At 39.2% G+C, this 19,149-nt stretch overlaps 1 protein-coding gene across 1 annotated transcript; it reads right to left on the bottom strand.

The window, feature by feature from the left end:
* Nucleotides 1-3,866: 3,866 nt before the first annotated feature.
* On the bottom strand, nucleotides 3,867-16,263 carry LOC129108676 (peroxisomal succinyl-coenzyme A thioesterase-like). The gene is given in 12 exon segments (XM_054620558.1): nucleotides 3,867-4,957; nucleotides 5,489-5,633; nucleotides 5,743-5,823; nucleotides 6,474-6,567; nucleotides 6,765-6,847; nucleotides 10,413-10,532; nucleotides 13,116-13,273; nucleotides 13,276-13,284; nucleotides 13,448-13,638; nucleotides 13,727-13,826; nucleotides 13,995-14,191; nucleotides 16,188-16,263. Coding segments are annotated over 11 exon segments (1,314 nt in total). The 5' UTR covers nucleotide 14,191; nucleotides 16,188-16,263; the 3' UTR covers nucleotides 3,867-4,820.
* Nucleotides 16,264-19,149: the final 2,886 nt, after the last annotated feature.

Here is a 19,149-nt window from a genome sequence, read left to right as displayed (position 1 = left end):
GAGGCAGGTCGCCCCCCAGCGGACGAGCAGCGCCACTGCAACAAACTGCAGAGGAGACCTCCATCTGCTGACCTTACTGGTTCACTGTCAGGAGCCACTGGTCTGATTTATAGGTGGAATAGGCTACTGGAAATTAAGTGAAGTGGTCTTAAAAATGTCTTCAAATAAAACTCATAATACTCATAATGCATTTGAATTAATAATAATAATAATAATTAAGCCTTTATTAGTCCCACAATGGGGAAATTCAGTTCTCTGCATCACTGCATTCACTGCACCCATCCCGGAGGAGCAGTGGGCTGCAATGAAGAGCCCGGGGAGCAATTTTTGGGGTTAGGTTACCTCGGCATGTTGCCTCTAGAGGGGTTCGAACCACCGACCTTGTGGTTGCAGGTCAAGCGCTCTACCTCATGTGCCCCAGCCGCCCCAGCATATTCATACTTGGCTGCACGGTGGTGTAGTGGTTAGATAAGATAAGATAAGATAGGATAAGATAAGATAAGATAAGATAAGATAAGATAAGATAATCCTTTATTAGTCCCGCAGCTGGGACATGTGCAGGCTTACAGCAGCGTAGAGTAAAGTGCACACAAGAGACATAGTAAAAGAAAGACAAGATAAAAATAAAAAATGAAAATAAAAAAAATAAGTATTATAAATAAGCAATAAAAACAGTAGAAAAACAACAATAACTGAAATATAATATTTACAGACAGAAAAAACTATTTTAACTATTATTGCACAGTGTAATGTATTGCACAGGTTTTTATTGTCATGTGTCATGTGGTCTGCTGGGAGCAGAGCTGGTTGTGCAGCCTGACAGCAGCAGGAAGGAAGGACCTGCGGTACCTCTCCTTCACACACCGGGGTGAAGCAGCCGGTGGCTGAAGGAGCTGCACAGAGCTGCCAGAGTGTCCTGCATGGGGTGGGAGGTGTTGTTCATCAGGGATGACAGCTTGGCCATCACCCTCCTGTCTCCCACCACCTCCACCGTATCCAGTGGACACCCCAGCACACTGCTGGCCTTCCTGACAAGCTGGTTGAGTCTCTTCTTGTCGGCTGCTGAGATGCTGCTGCTCCAGCAGACCACTGCATAAAAGATGGCTGATGCCACCACGGAGTTGAAAAGCACTGTCGCCTCACAGCAAGAGGGTTCAATTCCCGGGCCAGACAACCTTCTGTGTGGAGTTTGCATGTTCTCCCTGTGTCAGCGTGGGTTCTCTCCGGGTTCTCCGGCTTCCTCCCACAGTCCAAAGACATGCAGCTTAGGTGCATTGAAGACTCTAAATTGCCCGTAGGTGTGGATGTGAGTGTGAATGGTTGTCTGTCTCTATATGTCAGCCGGTTCGATACCCGGCTTCGGCAGTCGATGTGTCCTTGGGCAACACACTTAACCCCAAGTTGCTCCTGAAGGCTTGCCATCGGTGTGGACTGGATGTGAATGAATGTTAGTTAGAGTCTGATGGTGGCACCTTGATGGTAGCCTGTCATCAGTGTGTGAATGGGTGAATGATATGTAATATACTACTGACTGTAAGTCGCTTTGGATAAAGCGTCTGCTAAATGACTGTAATGTAATGTATTATATTCATTATTATTAATGACATATATGACATATATGTATTATTATTACATTATTATTATTATTATTATTGTCAAATAATGATACATATATATGTGAATATGTATATATAATACATATTCTTATCCGTAAATATAACATACGGTTTCCTTCTGTATAAAAAAAACTGACGAAAAACATTGTTTAATATTTCATGCTGTAATTTTGACTTTATTCTATTGCTATTTGTATTATAATTTGTTTGTGTTTAAACTAAAGTAATCTGTTTATTCTACAAAGAAATATGATAATTTTAACATATTCTTACTTTAAAATTAACTGTTTTGTTTTGTTGAGTATTTTAGTAAAAAATATTGTAAAATAAACACCACTTTATTGTAATTTTTGTTTGTCAGGATTTCACAGAATTTCACTGTTAATTTCACAGACATTTTTTACAGTGCAGGCAAACACTAAGGATGATTTTCTATTTGAATTATATTTTGTTTTATATGGGGTGCATCTTATTGTTGTATTTATTTTCACAATATGACCTGCTTAATGAACCGATCATGGTATTTCAGTTTAGTTTTAAGATCTTTATTATTTCAGATGAAACGTGCGCATTCCTAACTGTCTGTGTGTTTAATCATTTCACTACACAGCAAACATGGAGTCAGGTAACGTTCCAGCCCCTTGGTGATTTAAGTTAACTAAGACTGATAAAAACATTGAAACAATAAAAAAAAACTTCACCAGCTTCAGAAAATATACAAAACAAATAATTACATTTACAATTACACAAGTTTATGTGAGTTCAAAGTTGTGAAGTCAAACACAACAATTACATTTTTTACTTTTATTATGTATTATTCTTTACACTTTGTACTTTCAGTGTTATATTCCAAAGGGTCTGTTGTTTATTAATGAAATACATAAACCAGAGCTTCATTCTCAACAGGCTGTAATATTTCGTGCGGAGGACCAGACTGGATCACTGCTGCACCCTTTCACCTGGTGGAGGAGTAAAGGTCAGGTGGAGGTTTACGGTTTGGCACACCAACACACCACTACATTAAAGTTTGAACCACTAAAATACCATTAAACCATTAAAATAGATGGATGAAGAGATGAGTTAAGATCATGAACTTTGTTGCCAGCGGCTGAAACCACATAATACATTGATCAAACATTCAGAACCACCAGTCCGGCTCTTCAAAAGGTCAAAATCTGTAAATCAAACAGGTCATGAATGTTAAATCCATCAGCATGATTTTCATGACTGAATGATTTAAAAAAAAAAAAAAGAAAACAGGATACTTTAGTGGCCTAAAACTCTCAATTTAATGTAATTCCCTCCTTTTCATGTTTACCTGCTCAGGTGTTCCTCTGAACAAGTTCATGTTCTTTTTTATTTTGGGTTTTATTGATCTACATCAGTCAAACACCAGCAGACACACGGCTCGATAACATTTTACTGAATGAAATTGTTTCATTTAAATGAGGGTCAAGGCGTTAAAGGTTTCCTTTTCTTCTCTATCTAAAGGGAACATAATGTTAATGTGTGCTAAAGTTCAACACAGCTGCTCAGCCAGAGGATTTTATTTCAGAAGCTCTCAATACATTTATTAATAACTTAATTTAGTTTATTTCTAATGTTCTCTACGTGATCAGGGATCTTTAAAAGTTTGATTTGCTCCCTTTTTTCTTTTGTGCTGATCCGATCCGTGACTAATCCATGATACGGGTTTTTGATCCATTTGCAGCCCTAATGCAAAGTGAAAACATCAATATACATTCATCCTGAAGATGTACCTTTAATTTGAAGGTGTCTTGCTTGTCACCTGCTGATAAAAATGAATGGTGTTTGGCTAAAAGTTAGAGAACTTCTGGCTCACATTTAAGTTGGACCGACCTTTAAAAGTAACAATCCTTATTTCAGGTTATTCTTGTTGATTTAGAATTTCTATAAGAAAATAATGGAAATGTGCTTGAATTTTAAGAAGTCCCGAGCCGTTTGCACCCGAGGAACGTTTGGTTTCACCTCCCCTGTGTATTTAGTCTGTGTGTTCCTCTGTCTCTGTTTGTCTTTACCTCCAAGCATTCCTGCAATTCTAAGTGTTCTCTGCCTGTTTTAGTAGACTTGGTTTTTGCCTAATCGTCTCCTGCTCTGTTTGCCTGATTACCAGACGGATCACCTGTGTACCCAACCTGTTTTTTATAAAGTAAATACTGTTCTACTGAACCTAATCCTGCAATCTGGTTCGTGCATTTGATTCCAGTACATTGTTACCAGATTCCCCCCCCACATTTTAACTAAATGTGCTCATGGTTGTTAATGGTCTCCAAACAGATAATGGATCCGTCAAGCAGCTGCATAAAGCTCGACTCAAGTTGAGCCCGTCAGAGTTTGATTAATATGGGACTAGATCTTATGTATCTTAGTGTATTGTTTTAATTTGATGCTTCTTCTAAGAGAACTCCTCATATATCTGAATGTTTTTTCATGGTTTTACAAAGTCCTCTTTACTAATAGATGTTATTTATTTGAGTAGATGGAGGGCAAAACGCTGAACGATGGTTCAAACACAATGACAACTGAAAGAGACAAAGATCCCTCTGAGCTACAGTTGTATAAGAAGAGAAGAAATTAAAACTAAAAGCTTAGATTTAAACAGGAACAACTTCCTGTTTCAAGGTCAGGTCTTTCACAATAAAGCAGCAGATAACGAGCTGGAATTAACAGACAAGGTGTTGCTTCATCAAAGGCTCTTCTTCAAACTTCATAATAGAAACAGAAAGTTAGTCTAGAGTTAGCTCTACTGGAATATCAGCTGAACAAATCAGAGTTCAAACCACTTAAGAGTAAACCATAATTAAAGTTCAACAAGTACAACATTTGTCGTCTAAATTATATTGTTTTTATCTCTGTTAAAAGAGTAATTAATAAGGAAAGAAAAGAAACATCAATATAGCAGCGATTCCAAACTTGTAAACTTGAGTCTATGTATGAAATACATTTTCCTTTTTAAATCACTTTGTAATCTATGATTCTGATAAGTGATATATAAATAAACTCTAATATTATTACCGGATATTATCTTATATAGTTATTCATCTTTTGGAACATTTCGTATCAATCAAAGCCTGAAACGTGAGTCATGTGATATTCTCTAAGGGGATAAATAAACATGACTTCTACTTCCTGAACCTGAGGCTCCCTTAGCAGTCCTTCCCCGACGTATAGATGTTGCCTTGGTTACAGGTTGGAAAATGAAGTTGCACCAGGGCTTGAGCCGCCGAACAGATTCTCCTTCAGAAAGACCAGCGTCTTCCTCCAGGAGTCTTCCTGAGCGCGAGAATGTGCCACCAGCTCTCCGCCCCACAGAGCGATCACTGCAAAGACAACAGACAGATGAAACAGACGTCACACCTCCAAACTCAAGTCATGCACAACGTTAAGACACATACACGTTAAAGTGTATCTACCTGTCATCAACTTTAACGGTCAATTAAATCTGTGAACTCCAGCTAAGATGTCACTGAACTAAAAGTCTGCTCCTCTACTTCCTGTCGCATATTGGCTCCAAACTAAAAACATATTATCCAGATACTTAATATCAGAATTAACAGAGGACTTTGTGTTCTTCTCTGAACCCCTTTGGCTAATTGTCTTTAGCTTAGCATCATCTGTTCTATTTTGTGTACTTCTTTAGCCCTGTTACCTTTATGAGAGCAGGTGTCCTGTTAAGAACCAATCAAAACATTACATAAAAAGAGAGACTGAACCCCATTTAAATAAGTAAAGCCTGTGATATATCTCACGCTGCTTGGCATCACCCTTAGACTTTAAAACCTACCATAACTAAAAATAAACCTTTGAGGACACTATAAGGACCTGCAGGAACCCAGTGCAGGTGTACCTACGTGTCTGAGATTTGGCGGAGACTGTTCTGAAGGTGCTGGCTCGGGCGAACGGCGTGAACGGAGGTTCAATCAGGTGACCGGCGTTCGGGTACGACAGGACGGTCAGCAGGTGATCGTTCCCCGCCCGCTGCACCATCTCCTTTATCTGGACAACAGGAAGTAAAAAAAAATTAAAAATCATCTCATATTTTCTCTGATGATCTCTGGACCCAGCTTGTTATTAAAACAGGATGCCGTCGCGTCAGTAAACTCACGTCCATTGCAGACTCGTAGGCGGGCCAGTTCTGATCGTCCTCCCCCACAACCAGCAGCAGAGGACACTGGAGTCGTCCCACCTGCTCAAACACAAACAGCTTTTATACTTAAACCTGCAGTTTGGACTTTTATACATAAACCTGTGTCACATGTGGAATCACGAATCTTTGGATGTTTAATTCATTACTCAGTGCTAGAATTAATTCACAAATACTTTCCATTATACTCCCAGATGTTGCTCTGTTGAGAGCGTTGTGGAGGCAATATACATGTTCTGAATTTTGCATTGAGCCCCATTTACTTTGACAACTGACAGAAATCTATTATTTTGAAAAGTTTTTGTCCTCTAAAAATGTCTAATAAATCATTTTAATCTTGCACAATAAAATCCACAAATGTTTTCTGTATCACATGTGAAATAAGTTGCATTTATTGGTTCCTCATTTATTTAACTTGACAATCAAAATACTACCAAGAAAACACATGAAACAGTTGTTCACCTGTTTTGCTGTAAAGGAACAAAAATATATTATGGGCTGCCATGGTAGTTGAGTGATTAAGTGTTAGCTACAACGTTTATAGTTTAGTTCTCGCCAGGAAATATTGTACGATTAAATAAAGGGAAATATCCCATTCAAAAAAAAGAAATTGACTGAAAACACAGTTTAAAAAAATATAAAATGAACTTTAAAGGAAAAGTTAGAGAGGAGTTTTGTCTGGTGGTACTCACGTCCACTTTCAGCGAGGGGTCGGTGGGGATGGGCAGCAGCAGATCTCGCCAGATCACTTGGTTCTCCTCGTTGAATCGAGTCTTCTCAGCATTTCTGATAGGACAAAAAAAAGAAAGATAATAGCTTCATAGAAAGCTCAAAGTTTGTTGATCACGGAAAGAGGAAAGATCGTTATGGGTTCATTCTCTGGGGAGCAGGAAAGTCATCAGCACATTTAACAAGAATCTGACCCATAGAAGTTGAGTTGTTTAGCAAAAATTCTGAAAGTACCTGAAGTCAGTTCAACTTACTGATGAAAGAAAGTCAGCATTTGTTCCACAGATCCGTCGACCGGCTGCACATGACTCCCACTAATACACACTGCACACCTGAGCTGGGAGACCACACACACACACACACACACACACATAAAGGTTAACACATGATCAGCTGAGACAGAAACATGATATCTGAACTCATGTTAACGGACGAGAAAGATCCAGTAAGTGACACAGAAATGAAAGACTACAAAATCCAAATGGCTCCTTGAGGCTCCTGAAGCCAGTCGATCTCCATAAACCTCCAAGTTAAACCAACTTTAGGGCAGAAATAAAGATGTTTGACTTCTGGTATGAAATTATTTTCATACCAGAAGCTGGCCGATGATACTCTTTGCCTACTTTTGGAATTAATCATTAGGCTGCATTCACATGGAATCAGGCAGACGGAAAACTGGATGTTATGCAAGTTTGACAAGTAAGGGCTGTCAGACCTTAAAATATTTAAATCAGGAGAAACTTCAATAAAATTTAACAATATTTTATTACACATATGAAATTAATATTGCAAAGTCTTTGGCGATTGGACTCCATGGCGAAACCGTCTAACAGAGGGGCAGTGATGCTGAAGTCAGACAGGTACAATCCCCCAAAAGAGAGAATTATTTTATATAAATATATAAAATAAATAACTTATCAACTGCTGCAGAGAACTCCTAAGCAGAAACAGAAGATTAAATGAGCTTATATGAATTGGAGTTTGGCCAGCGATTTAAGAAGGGTCAAGTAAACCATAGCAAAGGATAGGGTAGGGTCTAGATAGACCGCAGACAGGGATAGGGGGGTCTCAATGGACTGCAGAAAAGGATAGTGAGGGTCTAGATAGACCACAGTAAAGTCTGGTGGGATCTTGACAGATCACAGAATTGATAGCGGTGGTCTCGACAGACAGCAGGAAAGGATAGGTGGGGGTCATGTTAAACCGCAGAACAGAACAGTTGTGGTTCAAGTAAGAAAGCAGCACAGGACAGTTGTGGGTCATGTCAGACCGCAGAATAGGACAGTTGTGGGTCATGTCAGACCGCAGAATAGGACAGTTGTGGTCAAGTGAGAGGATAGGATAGGGGGGTAGAGTTAGACCAGAGAGAGATCAGATAGTAGAGAGAGATCGGATAGTCCCCCAAACTGGATAAAGGAGATGTTTGACCGAATTTGAGATAAGCGGTCCTTCTTGACCAGGTCATGTTTGACCAGCAAATTAGAAATTTAGGTCACTCAGACCAGGTCACTGCCGACCAGGAAATTAGAAATTCGGGTCACTCAGAACAGGTCACTGCCGACCAGGAAATTAGTAACTGGGTCCTCGGGACCGGGTCACATTCCGACCGGGAAATGGGAAACAGTCACATCAGACCTGGAGAATGGAAAACGGTCACGTTAAACTAGGTAAATGAGAAAAGGTCACTTTAGACCAGGTCACGTTAGACCGGGAGATTGAGTAACGGTCACGTTAGACCAGGAGATTAAGTAACGATAGAACAATAGAATGCGAGAAGTAGCTTTGGTGATAATATAAAGGAAGGCTTGACTAAGATAATGGTATCCCATGCTATTGGACAAATTACATGACTAATATATATATATATATATATATATATATATATATATATAGGGATGACTTGCTTGCCGAATTTCTGATGGCCAAAGAGGGAGTAAAGCTTTGTTTAAACTCGCACTTGCGACGCATGCAAGCTCCAAGCATTAACGGAGCCGTTTAAACTCTTTGCTCTATTTTTCTCTACAAAATGCCAGAGAGCATACAAGCAAATGACCTGTGAGAATGGGTGTAACCCATAGAATGTAGGTGTAACCGACAAAAGCCACAAACCAACCTCCACAATGCTGAGGAGGGATTGTAATTATCTGTAGGCATATCTCATATTCATGGACAAATTATTATTTTTATATTTTTATATATTTTTTTTCACGTCAAGTAATAAATGCATTTTAAAGAAACAAAGGTGTACTATCCTGTTAACTATTTGATTTGACTTAAATATTATATTAAATATTTACTTAAAATGTAGACTTTTAAGAACTCCCGTTCATAAAGCTTTTAAAAGTGAATTGGCTTTCTTTCTATAATACCCAGATGTGTTTCTTGTGTTTTATCAGTGAACTATTTGTGACAGTCACGTGATCTAGCGGGCGACCACTGCTGGCCTAAGCGCACCACTCGCCGGCCGTGATTACGTCATCATCTGGCGTGCGCGCACGCCTCGCGCTGGCTTCACTACGGCGAGTGTAAACTAAGCTTAACTGTTGCTTAGTTATGTATTTTATATTTATTTTTTTCTTTCTCTGCGCAATGAGATTCCTAATCTCGCGGATGTGCTCTAACTTCGTGGCTGGAAGGGACGCTTTCATATGAACTGAATGGAGAGTGATGCCCAGGAACTTGACCCATGGATTTTTCCTCTGTCCGGTAAAAGCAGCGGCAGCAGAAACAAAGTTCTAGTTTTTAGCGGCTCGGAGTTGCAGCGTTTCTTGGTATTGAAGGCGAGCAACGATGGTGTGGATGGAGCTAACCCACAACTGCTGCGTGGAGATGACGGCGTTGTCTGCCAGGAGTTGCCGGTCGAGAAAGAGTACGGGAATCGACTTACTTCGTCTTCGCCTGCTGAGCTTTGGCTGAGCCTGATTTCCTCGTCTTTACGCACGGCGCGGGAAAGATCAACTGGATTGCGTCTAACTGTAGATTTACTGCTCGCGGAGCTGGGAGAGAGGAAGGAATGCTGCTGGTAAACCACTGCGATCATCTAGCTGAGCAAGAGGCTTCTTGCTCGTCTGAGGGGGAGCCGCTGCACAGCGCTACCAACTGCTCCTACACCGGCCGCCCGCAGGCTGAGTGCCGGCTCCGGCTGAACATTGATATTAAGTCCTGACTTGGATCCGATATCGTCTCAGTTACCAACAACGAGATGTAGAAAAGGGTAAGGAAATGCATCCATTCTTATCTGATCGTGCTGAAATAACAACTGACAGCAGCAGAGAGGAGAACATTTTTAAAGTTGGACAGCAACGGTGTGATTGGCTTAAGGAAACCGTGGCAGACTCTGGTTGGTTAACTTTAAGTGAAACCCACAATCAGCTGATAGAGTAGTCACGTGGAGAGAGTGACTGGGATTAAGAATGACAAGGAGCGTAAAGATAGTCTTCCTGACTGAATTTACGCTAAGCTTCATTTAAACTGTTCGCCATCCACTGCGGCGAAGTTTACAACCGGATGTCAGGTTGATGTCAAGGAGAAAGTTGCGAAAGTTTGCAATAGAATAATAAGAGAAACCTCAATTTTTATGCATTTCTAGAATAAATATATGAAATAGTAGACCCGAAATAATTTAGTTTAATATATATAATTCCATCACCATAGCAACATATTGCCGTGAGTTGTTATGTGTGTTTCCTTTTTTGCGTTCGTTCTTTCGGACTGTTTGTTTGTTTTTTGTCATAAAGGACTTGTCCGTTTGTCGTCATTTGTCTGTCTGATTCCATGTGAACGCAGCATCGGTCAGAGCCGCTCACTTTGAGCCTCAAAGCAGGTTTTAAAAATGTCAACTAGTGTAGATACAATAAGCCGCATTAATATAATGACAGTAGCTCTGTTTTAAGCTGTCCCACCTTAAAAACTTGGGAGTAAACGGCCATTTTGAGGGTGACACTGGTGCCGAAGGAAAGGCCCAACATGGCGATCCTGCTGCCGAGGATCTGAGGATGCTGCTCCAAGACTCTGTAGGCCGTCTGAAACAAGGAACACATGTCAGAAAAAAAGGTGTCACAGAGCGTTGGTAGATCTGTTTTTAAAAACATGATTAGTATCATCATATACATACATGAAATGTGATCTCTCCATTTAAAAGGGATAGTTCGGTGGCAGCAGTAAAACGTATTTGAGATGGCTAAGAGAAATGATCCATGATGTTTTTATCAATGGAGTCTCATGGCTTTAAATAGAGGATTGATAAGTGTTGCTTTCAGTTCAGTTCCCATTTGGAAAAAGGCTGTCCTACCTTGAGACAAAGATATAAAAATATTCTAAATAAAGAGTACATTTAAATGGATATAGATTGTGTTTTTAGTTGACCTTCCTTTTAGGTGGTTAAAACACGTTTTGCTGCTGCCCCCCGTCCACAGCAGTATTTTACTTTGCTCTCAAGTTTTTTCTCCTTCTTGTTTTTTATCTACAGTAATACATGACTATGGATAAGAAGTTCATACAAGCCAATGTCAAAACACCAGAACTATCCCTTTAACTGGGCCTAAGCATTTTAGGATCAGTGGGCTGCTGTGAGCTTTGTACATGTTTCTGCATTTATATGCGCCCTATATCCTTTTATCTGACTTTCAGCATTAGATGTAAACAAAACTTGTGACAGCTATATAAAGTTAACCTGATACATTGTTCATTGGCAACACATTTCCATAAACTTGCTCTCATTGTGTCTCGGTAGTTTTACAGGCTGCTGTAATCTGGGTTTGATCTTTGACTCCCAGCTTTCCTCTCAGTTGGGAAATCATGTTTAAAGAAACTGTCAGTTAGGTTATCTTTGTCTTATTTACGTCTTGCAAACAGTATTCACACATCTGTCCTTGAAGAGAGAGAATATCTGTGTTGATAACCCTCAGATTTGTCTTTTTTTTACTATCAAAGGGTTTTCCTTATCTGAAATGAGCGTTCAGGGACAGAGGGTGTTGAACCCTCCCAGACAATTTTGTAATTTGGGATTTTTTGGGGCTGTATGAATAAAAATGAATCTGACTTGTCACTGCTGGACAAAAGTGGCTCTGTGTTCAGAAATTTATCAAAAACTATTCCTGGCCAACATCCTGGTGCCAAAGTGTAAAAATTGGCAAACGTTTATAAATATATTACACCACTAGAGGTTAATCTTTGATGTGGAGATTTTATTGATTAAAATCAAACCCCTGTTCAGGAAGGGACCAACAATACGACCTCTTTTTTATATTTTTTATCACTTCCTCCACCTCCTTAATTTGTACACTTGTCTCTGAATGAACCTCTGACCGAGTTTTTCATGAGTCTATTATGACATGAACACAAAGATAACAGACACACATCATGGTGTCTGCAGAAAAGACTTTGAACCTACATAGCTCAACATTAACCTGCCGTTACTTGACTCTGTGTGTCTCACAGCCAAAATGAATGATCATCACAGAGATGCAGGCAACACTTCATGATCGCCCTGTGTCTTCTGTTATCTTGTAAATTTCCCCGCTGCGGGACTAATAAAGGATTATCTTATCTTATCTTATCTTATCTTATCTTGCTTTGAGTTTACATTTCATGCACAAAACTGTGCGTGCACCGAAGCAGACTCTCCTTCGATCTGTGGATTATTTTCCTGGCACTCCAAAAAACTGTCCTATGATCGGAAAATCAGGGCTAAAGTCCAAAAGTGTGAAAATGTGATAAACGTTATATCTTTGGTTGAGTGGATATTTAAAGATGTCACCTCTGGCTATCGAAGAAAAATAGACATTTCACTAGTTTCTAACATTTTCCAGACAAAACAATTTATCTGTTAATCAACAAAGGAATCGGCAGATTAATGGATTAAGAAAAGCAGCCTTAGACTCAGTAGTCTTCTCATGTGTAAAGAATAAATTTGGCTTTAATGCTGTTAAATGAAGAAATATATAAATTAATAATTCGCTTTAATGTTTCGTTTTATTATTGGTTTACTATCTTATTTTATTTGAATACACTATTTTGTCTTTATCTATTCCATTTGTTATTTATTTTTTCATTTTTTATTCTCACTTGTTATTTCATTGTATTTCTTAGTTTAGTTTTATCCTATTGATTGTTTTTATTGTTTCATCTTTTGTACTGTTTTATCTTTATCAGGGTGGAAGTCTTAACTTAGTTTGTTCAAGCTTTCTTTTGTTTAATTGTCTTGCTTTTGCTGCCTTGTCAGTCAAAGCACTTTGTAATTATTATTATTATTATTAGTATAATAATTAAAAAAACAATTCAACAGATCCCTTCACTTATATCTAATTCCTGGTGGAGTGGAGGACATTGTTTGGGCTACACCAGTGTGTAGTGAAACCGAATACAACACCACAGAAGAAGAGCTGTGAGAAAGTGGAAAAAACATTACATTTCTTAGAAAGTTTCAGCGCTCATCGCTTGCTCTAACATGTTCTCATTATATCTTAATATTTTTCCTGTCTATGGCCCTGAGGTTCATGAAGGTTCATGGAGGGACTAAAATGCTCCGACTTTAATGTTTTAAGAGACGTGTGTAGAAACATTATATGTGTGTTCTGAGCAAAGGTGTTTTAGATCAGTTTTACCTCAAAGTACTCGTTGTCCACCATCTTCCCGGTTTCCTTGGTAATTTTAGGTGTCAGGTAGTCGAGGGCCATGGAGGCGATGCCGTGGGAGGCCAGCAGCGCTGCGCGGTACTCCACCAGCTGTCCTCCACCCCCCCACAGGTCCAGGAGGCCGGGAACGGTCCGGGTCCTTCAGACGAGTCATAACACCAAAAACAATTCACAGTTTATACAACGATGGTGTCGTTCATTTCTGATTTTTTTAAAGCAAAATGTCAAACTATATCTGGTTTAAGCTTCTCAGTTATGGGAAGCCAGAGGAGACCTCCCTCCAGACTCTGTTCTGGTCCTACCTGAGGGGAGGAAGAGGGTCGCAGTGAGTCCGGCCTCTGTAATCGGGATCCTGCGGACGCCGGGCGCCATGTACCAGCGCTCCACCACCACACCGGCCAGCGGCACCTTGTCCACGAAGCCCTCAGTCAGGTGACCCGGGTACACCAAGATTTTGACCTCCATGGGAGTCTGGACGTTCATCTTCCTCATCCTGAGGGATGATGGGAAAGAGTCGGGACTCTGATACTGATTTGGTTTTGATTGGTTTTATCTGAACAGCTCTTTCCTTGTTGGCCTACCTGAGCCCTGGTTTGCTGCCTGGAACTGGTCTGAGGCTCCACATTAGACCCATCTGTTCAACCCCAGAATAAGTCCCGCCCAGACTGGGATCCTCGGAAACTGTACAAATCATGAAAAATATTTCACATTTTGAAATTCATTCTTTTCCAAACCGTCACATAATTTTATGACTAATTGTGTTTGGCTGCACGAAACTTAACGACGCCTGCAAACATTTAAAAAAATAACTTTCCAGAGTTTCAAAGGTCTAGGTATTGAACCAGGTACCGTTCACAGTCCCGCTGGCGTTGGCGGTGTAGTGAGCGAACGCCTCCCAGCTGTGTCCGCCTTCACACTGGTAGAGGGTGTAGACGGTCAGCTGGAAACCCGGGAAGACGTTCTCGACTAGGACGATAAACTTCTCGTCCATGAGCCCTCTGGACGGCTGGACCGACAGCTTCACACAAGTACGCTTCCTGTCCATCCTGAACTGAGACATAAATAACCAGAGACAGATATTACAAACTATCAGAATCAGCTTTACTGAATTTGACTCCGGTTACTTACGCTCACTAATACACAGAAACAGACAAATGAACAAAGAAATCAAGGAGGTCCAAGAAGAAAACATAATCATTTACTATTTTTTACACAGAAATATAGAAATGCAAAAGTATATATATGAACAAAAAAACACAAAAAACTACGACAATGAAGTGTAGATAAAAGTGCAAATATGCAGAATAAATATGTAAAGAATTTGAATTTAAAGTTACCAGGTTATTGCACATGGATTTGTACCATAAAGAGGATCAAAGATTAATTGTTCATGAGTGATGGCCAGAGGAAAAAAGCTGTTCCGGTGTTTTTTACGCGTTGTTTTATCTGACCTTATTTAGGGGAAAAAAATGTACGGTAGTCAGCAGCGAGAGACAAATCATTTTTGGGGTATTACACATATGTTTGTTAATTATGCAGGTCAAAAGTTTCCAAAAAATAAGGTTTCATTGGGGACACAGAAAGGGGTGTGAATTAGCCTCTCTATACGGACATACGTGACACTCGCTTTACAGAATATATCCGTATAAAATAGATGCCAAAAAAACATTTTGACCGTCTTCATCTTGCTTTTCTTGGAATTAGAAGTGACACGATTGGTTTAAGGTTAAGTACAGCTTAAGCTCGTTTAATACTACATTATATCCTTTAAGGTCGTTTAGTCTATAACAGTGTATGATCTTATTAATAAGTTAATTATATATATTGTATGTCAAATGATGATCTGCATTGTTGGAATGTAACTAAGTACATTTACTCAAGTAAAAAGTTGAGGTACTTGTACTTGTACTTGAGTATTTCCATTTCAGGCTACGTCATACTTCCACTCAAAGGTCAATGATGTCTTTTTTACTCTACTACATTTTTTTGGCCAACTTTAAGTTACTTTACAGATTCAGATTATTAATACAGAAGATAATTCAACTAATAAATTATGATGAACTATCATAATTACTGTACACTAGTGCGTAGCAGTGTATAAAGTAGTATCAGTCCCAGATGTACAAACTTCAAAGGTAATGTACACATTAATATATGAAGAGAGAGAACTTCATTCATCCCAATAGTTGGTCACCAGTTGCAATATGAAGTAAATAAAAGCAGAAATATAAAAATCCAAAATTGGCTAAACAATAATGTAACTTTACTTAGTGTTGGAATGTAAATGTACTCAGGTACGCTGAGCTAAAGTACACATTTGAGGTTCTTGTACTTTAATTTAATGTTTTCTTTTCATGACACTTGAAAAGAACAGTGTGGTATTGATACTTTTACTTAAGTAACGTTAAAGGGCCACCACTGAAAGTCACTTTAAACGTCACTTTAACTGCTAAATGCGTTAGTTGCACAGTGTATTTGCAATACAAATACACTGTGCAATAATAGTTATAACAGTTATTCTGTCCTTCTCATTTTTCTTTATTTTTATTTTTTTCTAGATTGTAGATTAATATTGAAGACATCCAAACTATGAAGGAACACATATGGAATTATGTGGTAAACAAACAAATGCTCAACAAACCAGAATATGTTTTATATTTTAGATTCTTCAAAGTAGTTGAATGAGAAGGTGTGTCCAAACTTTTGACTGGTACTGTACATATAATATTTCAGTTATTGTGGATTCTTAACTGTTTTTAATGCTTATTTATAATACTTTTTTGTTTTTTTTACTATGTCTCTTGTTTGCACTATACCCTATGCTGCAGGACTAATAAAGGATTATCTTATCTTATCTTAGTTAAGTTACAGTCAACAACTAACTAGCATTAAAGTTAACAGTTTAAATGAAACTACATGTTAAAGAGTCAGATGTGTTGCTTCTACTGTGATTCAGAAGGTTAAAGTCCACCAAATTCTCATTTAATATCATAACAATTGCAGCATAATAATGAATGAGACACTTGCAGAGTGAGAACTGACCTCAGAGCTGTTGTCTTCTTGTCAGCTGGTGTGAAACTCTGCAGACAAACACTGTGTGAGCACTTCTCGTTTGAAGTCCAGCTCCAAGCTCCTCCCACAGCAAAACACGTGTGTGCAGGTCGACCGGACACAAGATGGCGCCTGCGAGTCGCTCGAAGGCGCCATCTTGTGTCTTTAGAAATTATTATTATTTTTTATTATTTATTTTTTTAGCTGCGCAGCTGGGAATCAAATATATACGTTTGAAAATAAAAATAAAAATAAGAAATAAATATATAGTCGCCATTAGCGCTAAAATATATCAGAAAGGTCGAGTTGCATCATGGGTAATGTAGGCGCCAGGCAATGAAGAAGAAGCATGTTTGTAGTTCGCGAGGAGTACGTTACGTGATTAAAAGTACATTTATTTTTATTTATTTTTTAGCTGGGAATCAAATCTACACGTTGGAAAATAAAAATAAAAATAAGAAATAATTATATAGTCGCCATTAGCGCTAAAACATACACCGGAAACTCCCTCCTTCCCAACTGTCGGTGGCCGAGTTGCATCATGGGTAATGTAGGCGCCAGGCAATGAAGAAGAAGCATGAATGGTAGATGGTAACTCACAATTTGAGAAACTTAAGGTTAAGATAGGATGGAGTCTTGGTGTGTCATTTTGACCCAACCGTGTCTTGCCTTTCTTCAGCTCCCTTACAGCGCCAACACTAGATAACATTAGCGGAAAATTGGAGTCTGTTCACGTCAACAAAACGATCAAAAATCGCCACAACATGGTCCAACACAAAGTCAACATAAGTGTAGAAAAAGAAATGTAGGTGTATCTATAGTTTGTATGTTCCACATTTTATTGCAAGTCTTTCATGCAGTGGGGGACTTGCACTGGTCTGGTCTTGACCATGACTTGGTCTCAACCCCTCAAAGTCTTGGTCCCGTCTCGGTCTTGATACACTGTGGTCTTTCTCATGACTACTGATCTTCAGTAATTGCATAACGAGGCCAAGTCAAGTAAACTTTATTATTACCAACTTGGCCTCATCTCACTCTCTATACACTCTGAGGGGTTGAGACCAAGGTCTCGGTTAACTTGGTCTTGACTAGAACACAGTATTTGCAAGACGAGTCCACGTCAAGTAAAATGTATTTGAAACTAGTGTCACGTCAATGGAGCCATTTGAGACAGGTCAAGTCTTCAGTAACGAAGACATGGCCCAAGTAATCAGAGACTTGTCCTAGTCAGGTCTTGGGTCAAGGCAATTTCAAGTTTCAAGTCACTATAGTCTCAACTCAATTTAGATCAGCGTCTGAGGCTACAAAGCTTTAGGAAAACACTTCTTAAAAAGGCAACAAACAAGTCCAATTTTCTCAACGTTGATGCTTCAAGCCTCCAGAAAAGCATCAATTTACCAAATTGACTGAACACATTGTTTCATCTTCTGTTCCTCAAGAACTTATTTCCGTACGAGGCAGGTTTACACTTTAATAGTGTATATTAATGGCTCTCCTCAGCTTTTCTTTTGTCCCACAGATGATGTGTTTTTTCCCGTCACATGAACCATCTGCTGCTCGCGTTAGCACGGATCGATGCGATTTCAGGAGGCAACACTTCAGAGAGCGCAAAAAAAAAACATGGCTCAACGTTCACACTTCTTCAAACTGCCCATAGATCATCTGTATGAAAACTAGGTGAAACATTTCTGGAGAGCTTTCTCTCAGAATCACACCACAGGACTCCCATATGGAAGGATTTCTCTTCCTCAAACCTGGAAAACGACTTGTATCATCAGGCACGAAAATAGTGTCTGATCCTCATCACCCCCATTCTGTCAAATAAGAAGGAATAAGAGAAAGAAGAACAGGGAGACAAAGAGAATCATTGACGGGATGATGAGGAGCCGCAGGAGGCAACAAATGCTTCACATCGTCTTTTCTTCCTCTTACTGGGAAGTCTTTAAAGAACGCAGGGATCACTGAGCTGTCACCAGAATCTGATCGGGTTTCTGAGAAGTGGACCTCCTCACACAGCTGTGGACTACTATGAATGAACACTCTGCTGCCAGTTCATTAGGTACTACTCGCAAAAAACACGTAACAAGTACATAGACGTTGTTTGTTGCTGTAGTGTGAGTGTTGGAATGTAACTAAGAACTCAATATGGTACTTAAGTACACATTCAGGGTATTTCCATTTCATGCTACTTGTGCTCCACTACATCCCAGAGGTAAATATTGTACTTTTTACTACTACTCTTGCTGACCCATCAGTCCGTCTCTCTCTGAAGTCTCAGCCTGAGAAGGTGGGGGTGTTGGTGGATTATGAGGAGGGTCTGGTCTCCTTTTATGACGTTGATGCTGCAGCTCTTATCTACTCCTTTACTGGCTGCTGCTTCACTGAGAAACTCTACCCATACTTTAGTCCAGGTCTTAATGATGGTGGTAAAAACTCTGCCCCTCTGATCATCTCTCCTGTCAATCACACTGAGTAGAACAACCAGTTGATTTTCTTCAGCAAGACTCCTTCATTTAATGTAACAAATCCATATTATTGGTGATATACGAGGTAAACATTATTGATTTTTCACATTCTGATTAATGGGTTTTTGCTATTTTTTGCAAATGTTTTTCTATAATTTGTAACATTGCTACTACTCCAACACACAGATTTTAACACAATGAATGATATCATCTAATGTTGTCTTAATAATACTTATAACTGCATAACCTACCTTCAAGACTGTTTAATCAACAAAAACTAAATACTCATGAATAAGTACATTTGTACGTTGCTTAAATATCTGGGTGCCAAATCCAAATGTTTTGTTGTCTGATTATTGTAGATATAAGGTTTGCATGTATTGTTTTTCTTTACTTAATGGTTTTAGTTTTTATCATTTCCAATTAACAAACAACTTTAGTGATCACTGTCTGGTATGTATTTGGGGGTAAATATAAGATGAATTCTT

Source organism: Anoplopoma fimbria, chromosome 19 (genome assembly GCF_027596085.1).
Source record: "Anoplopoma fimbria isolate UVic2021 breed Golden Eagle Sablefish chromosome 19, Afim_UVic_2022, whole genome shotgun sequence".
Lineage (NCBI taxonomy): Eukaryota > Metazoa > Chordata > Actinopteri > Perciformes > Anoplopomatidae > Anoplopoma > Anoplopoma fimbria.
The sequence above is the reverse complement of the archived record's forward strand: the minus strand, read 5'-3'. Positions and strand labels throughout refer to the sequence as shown.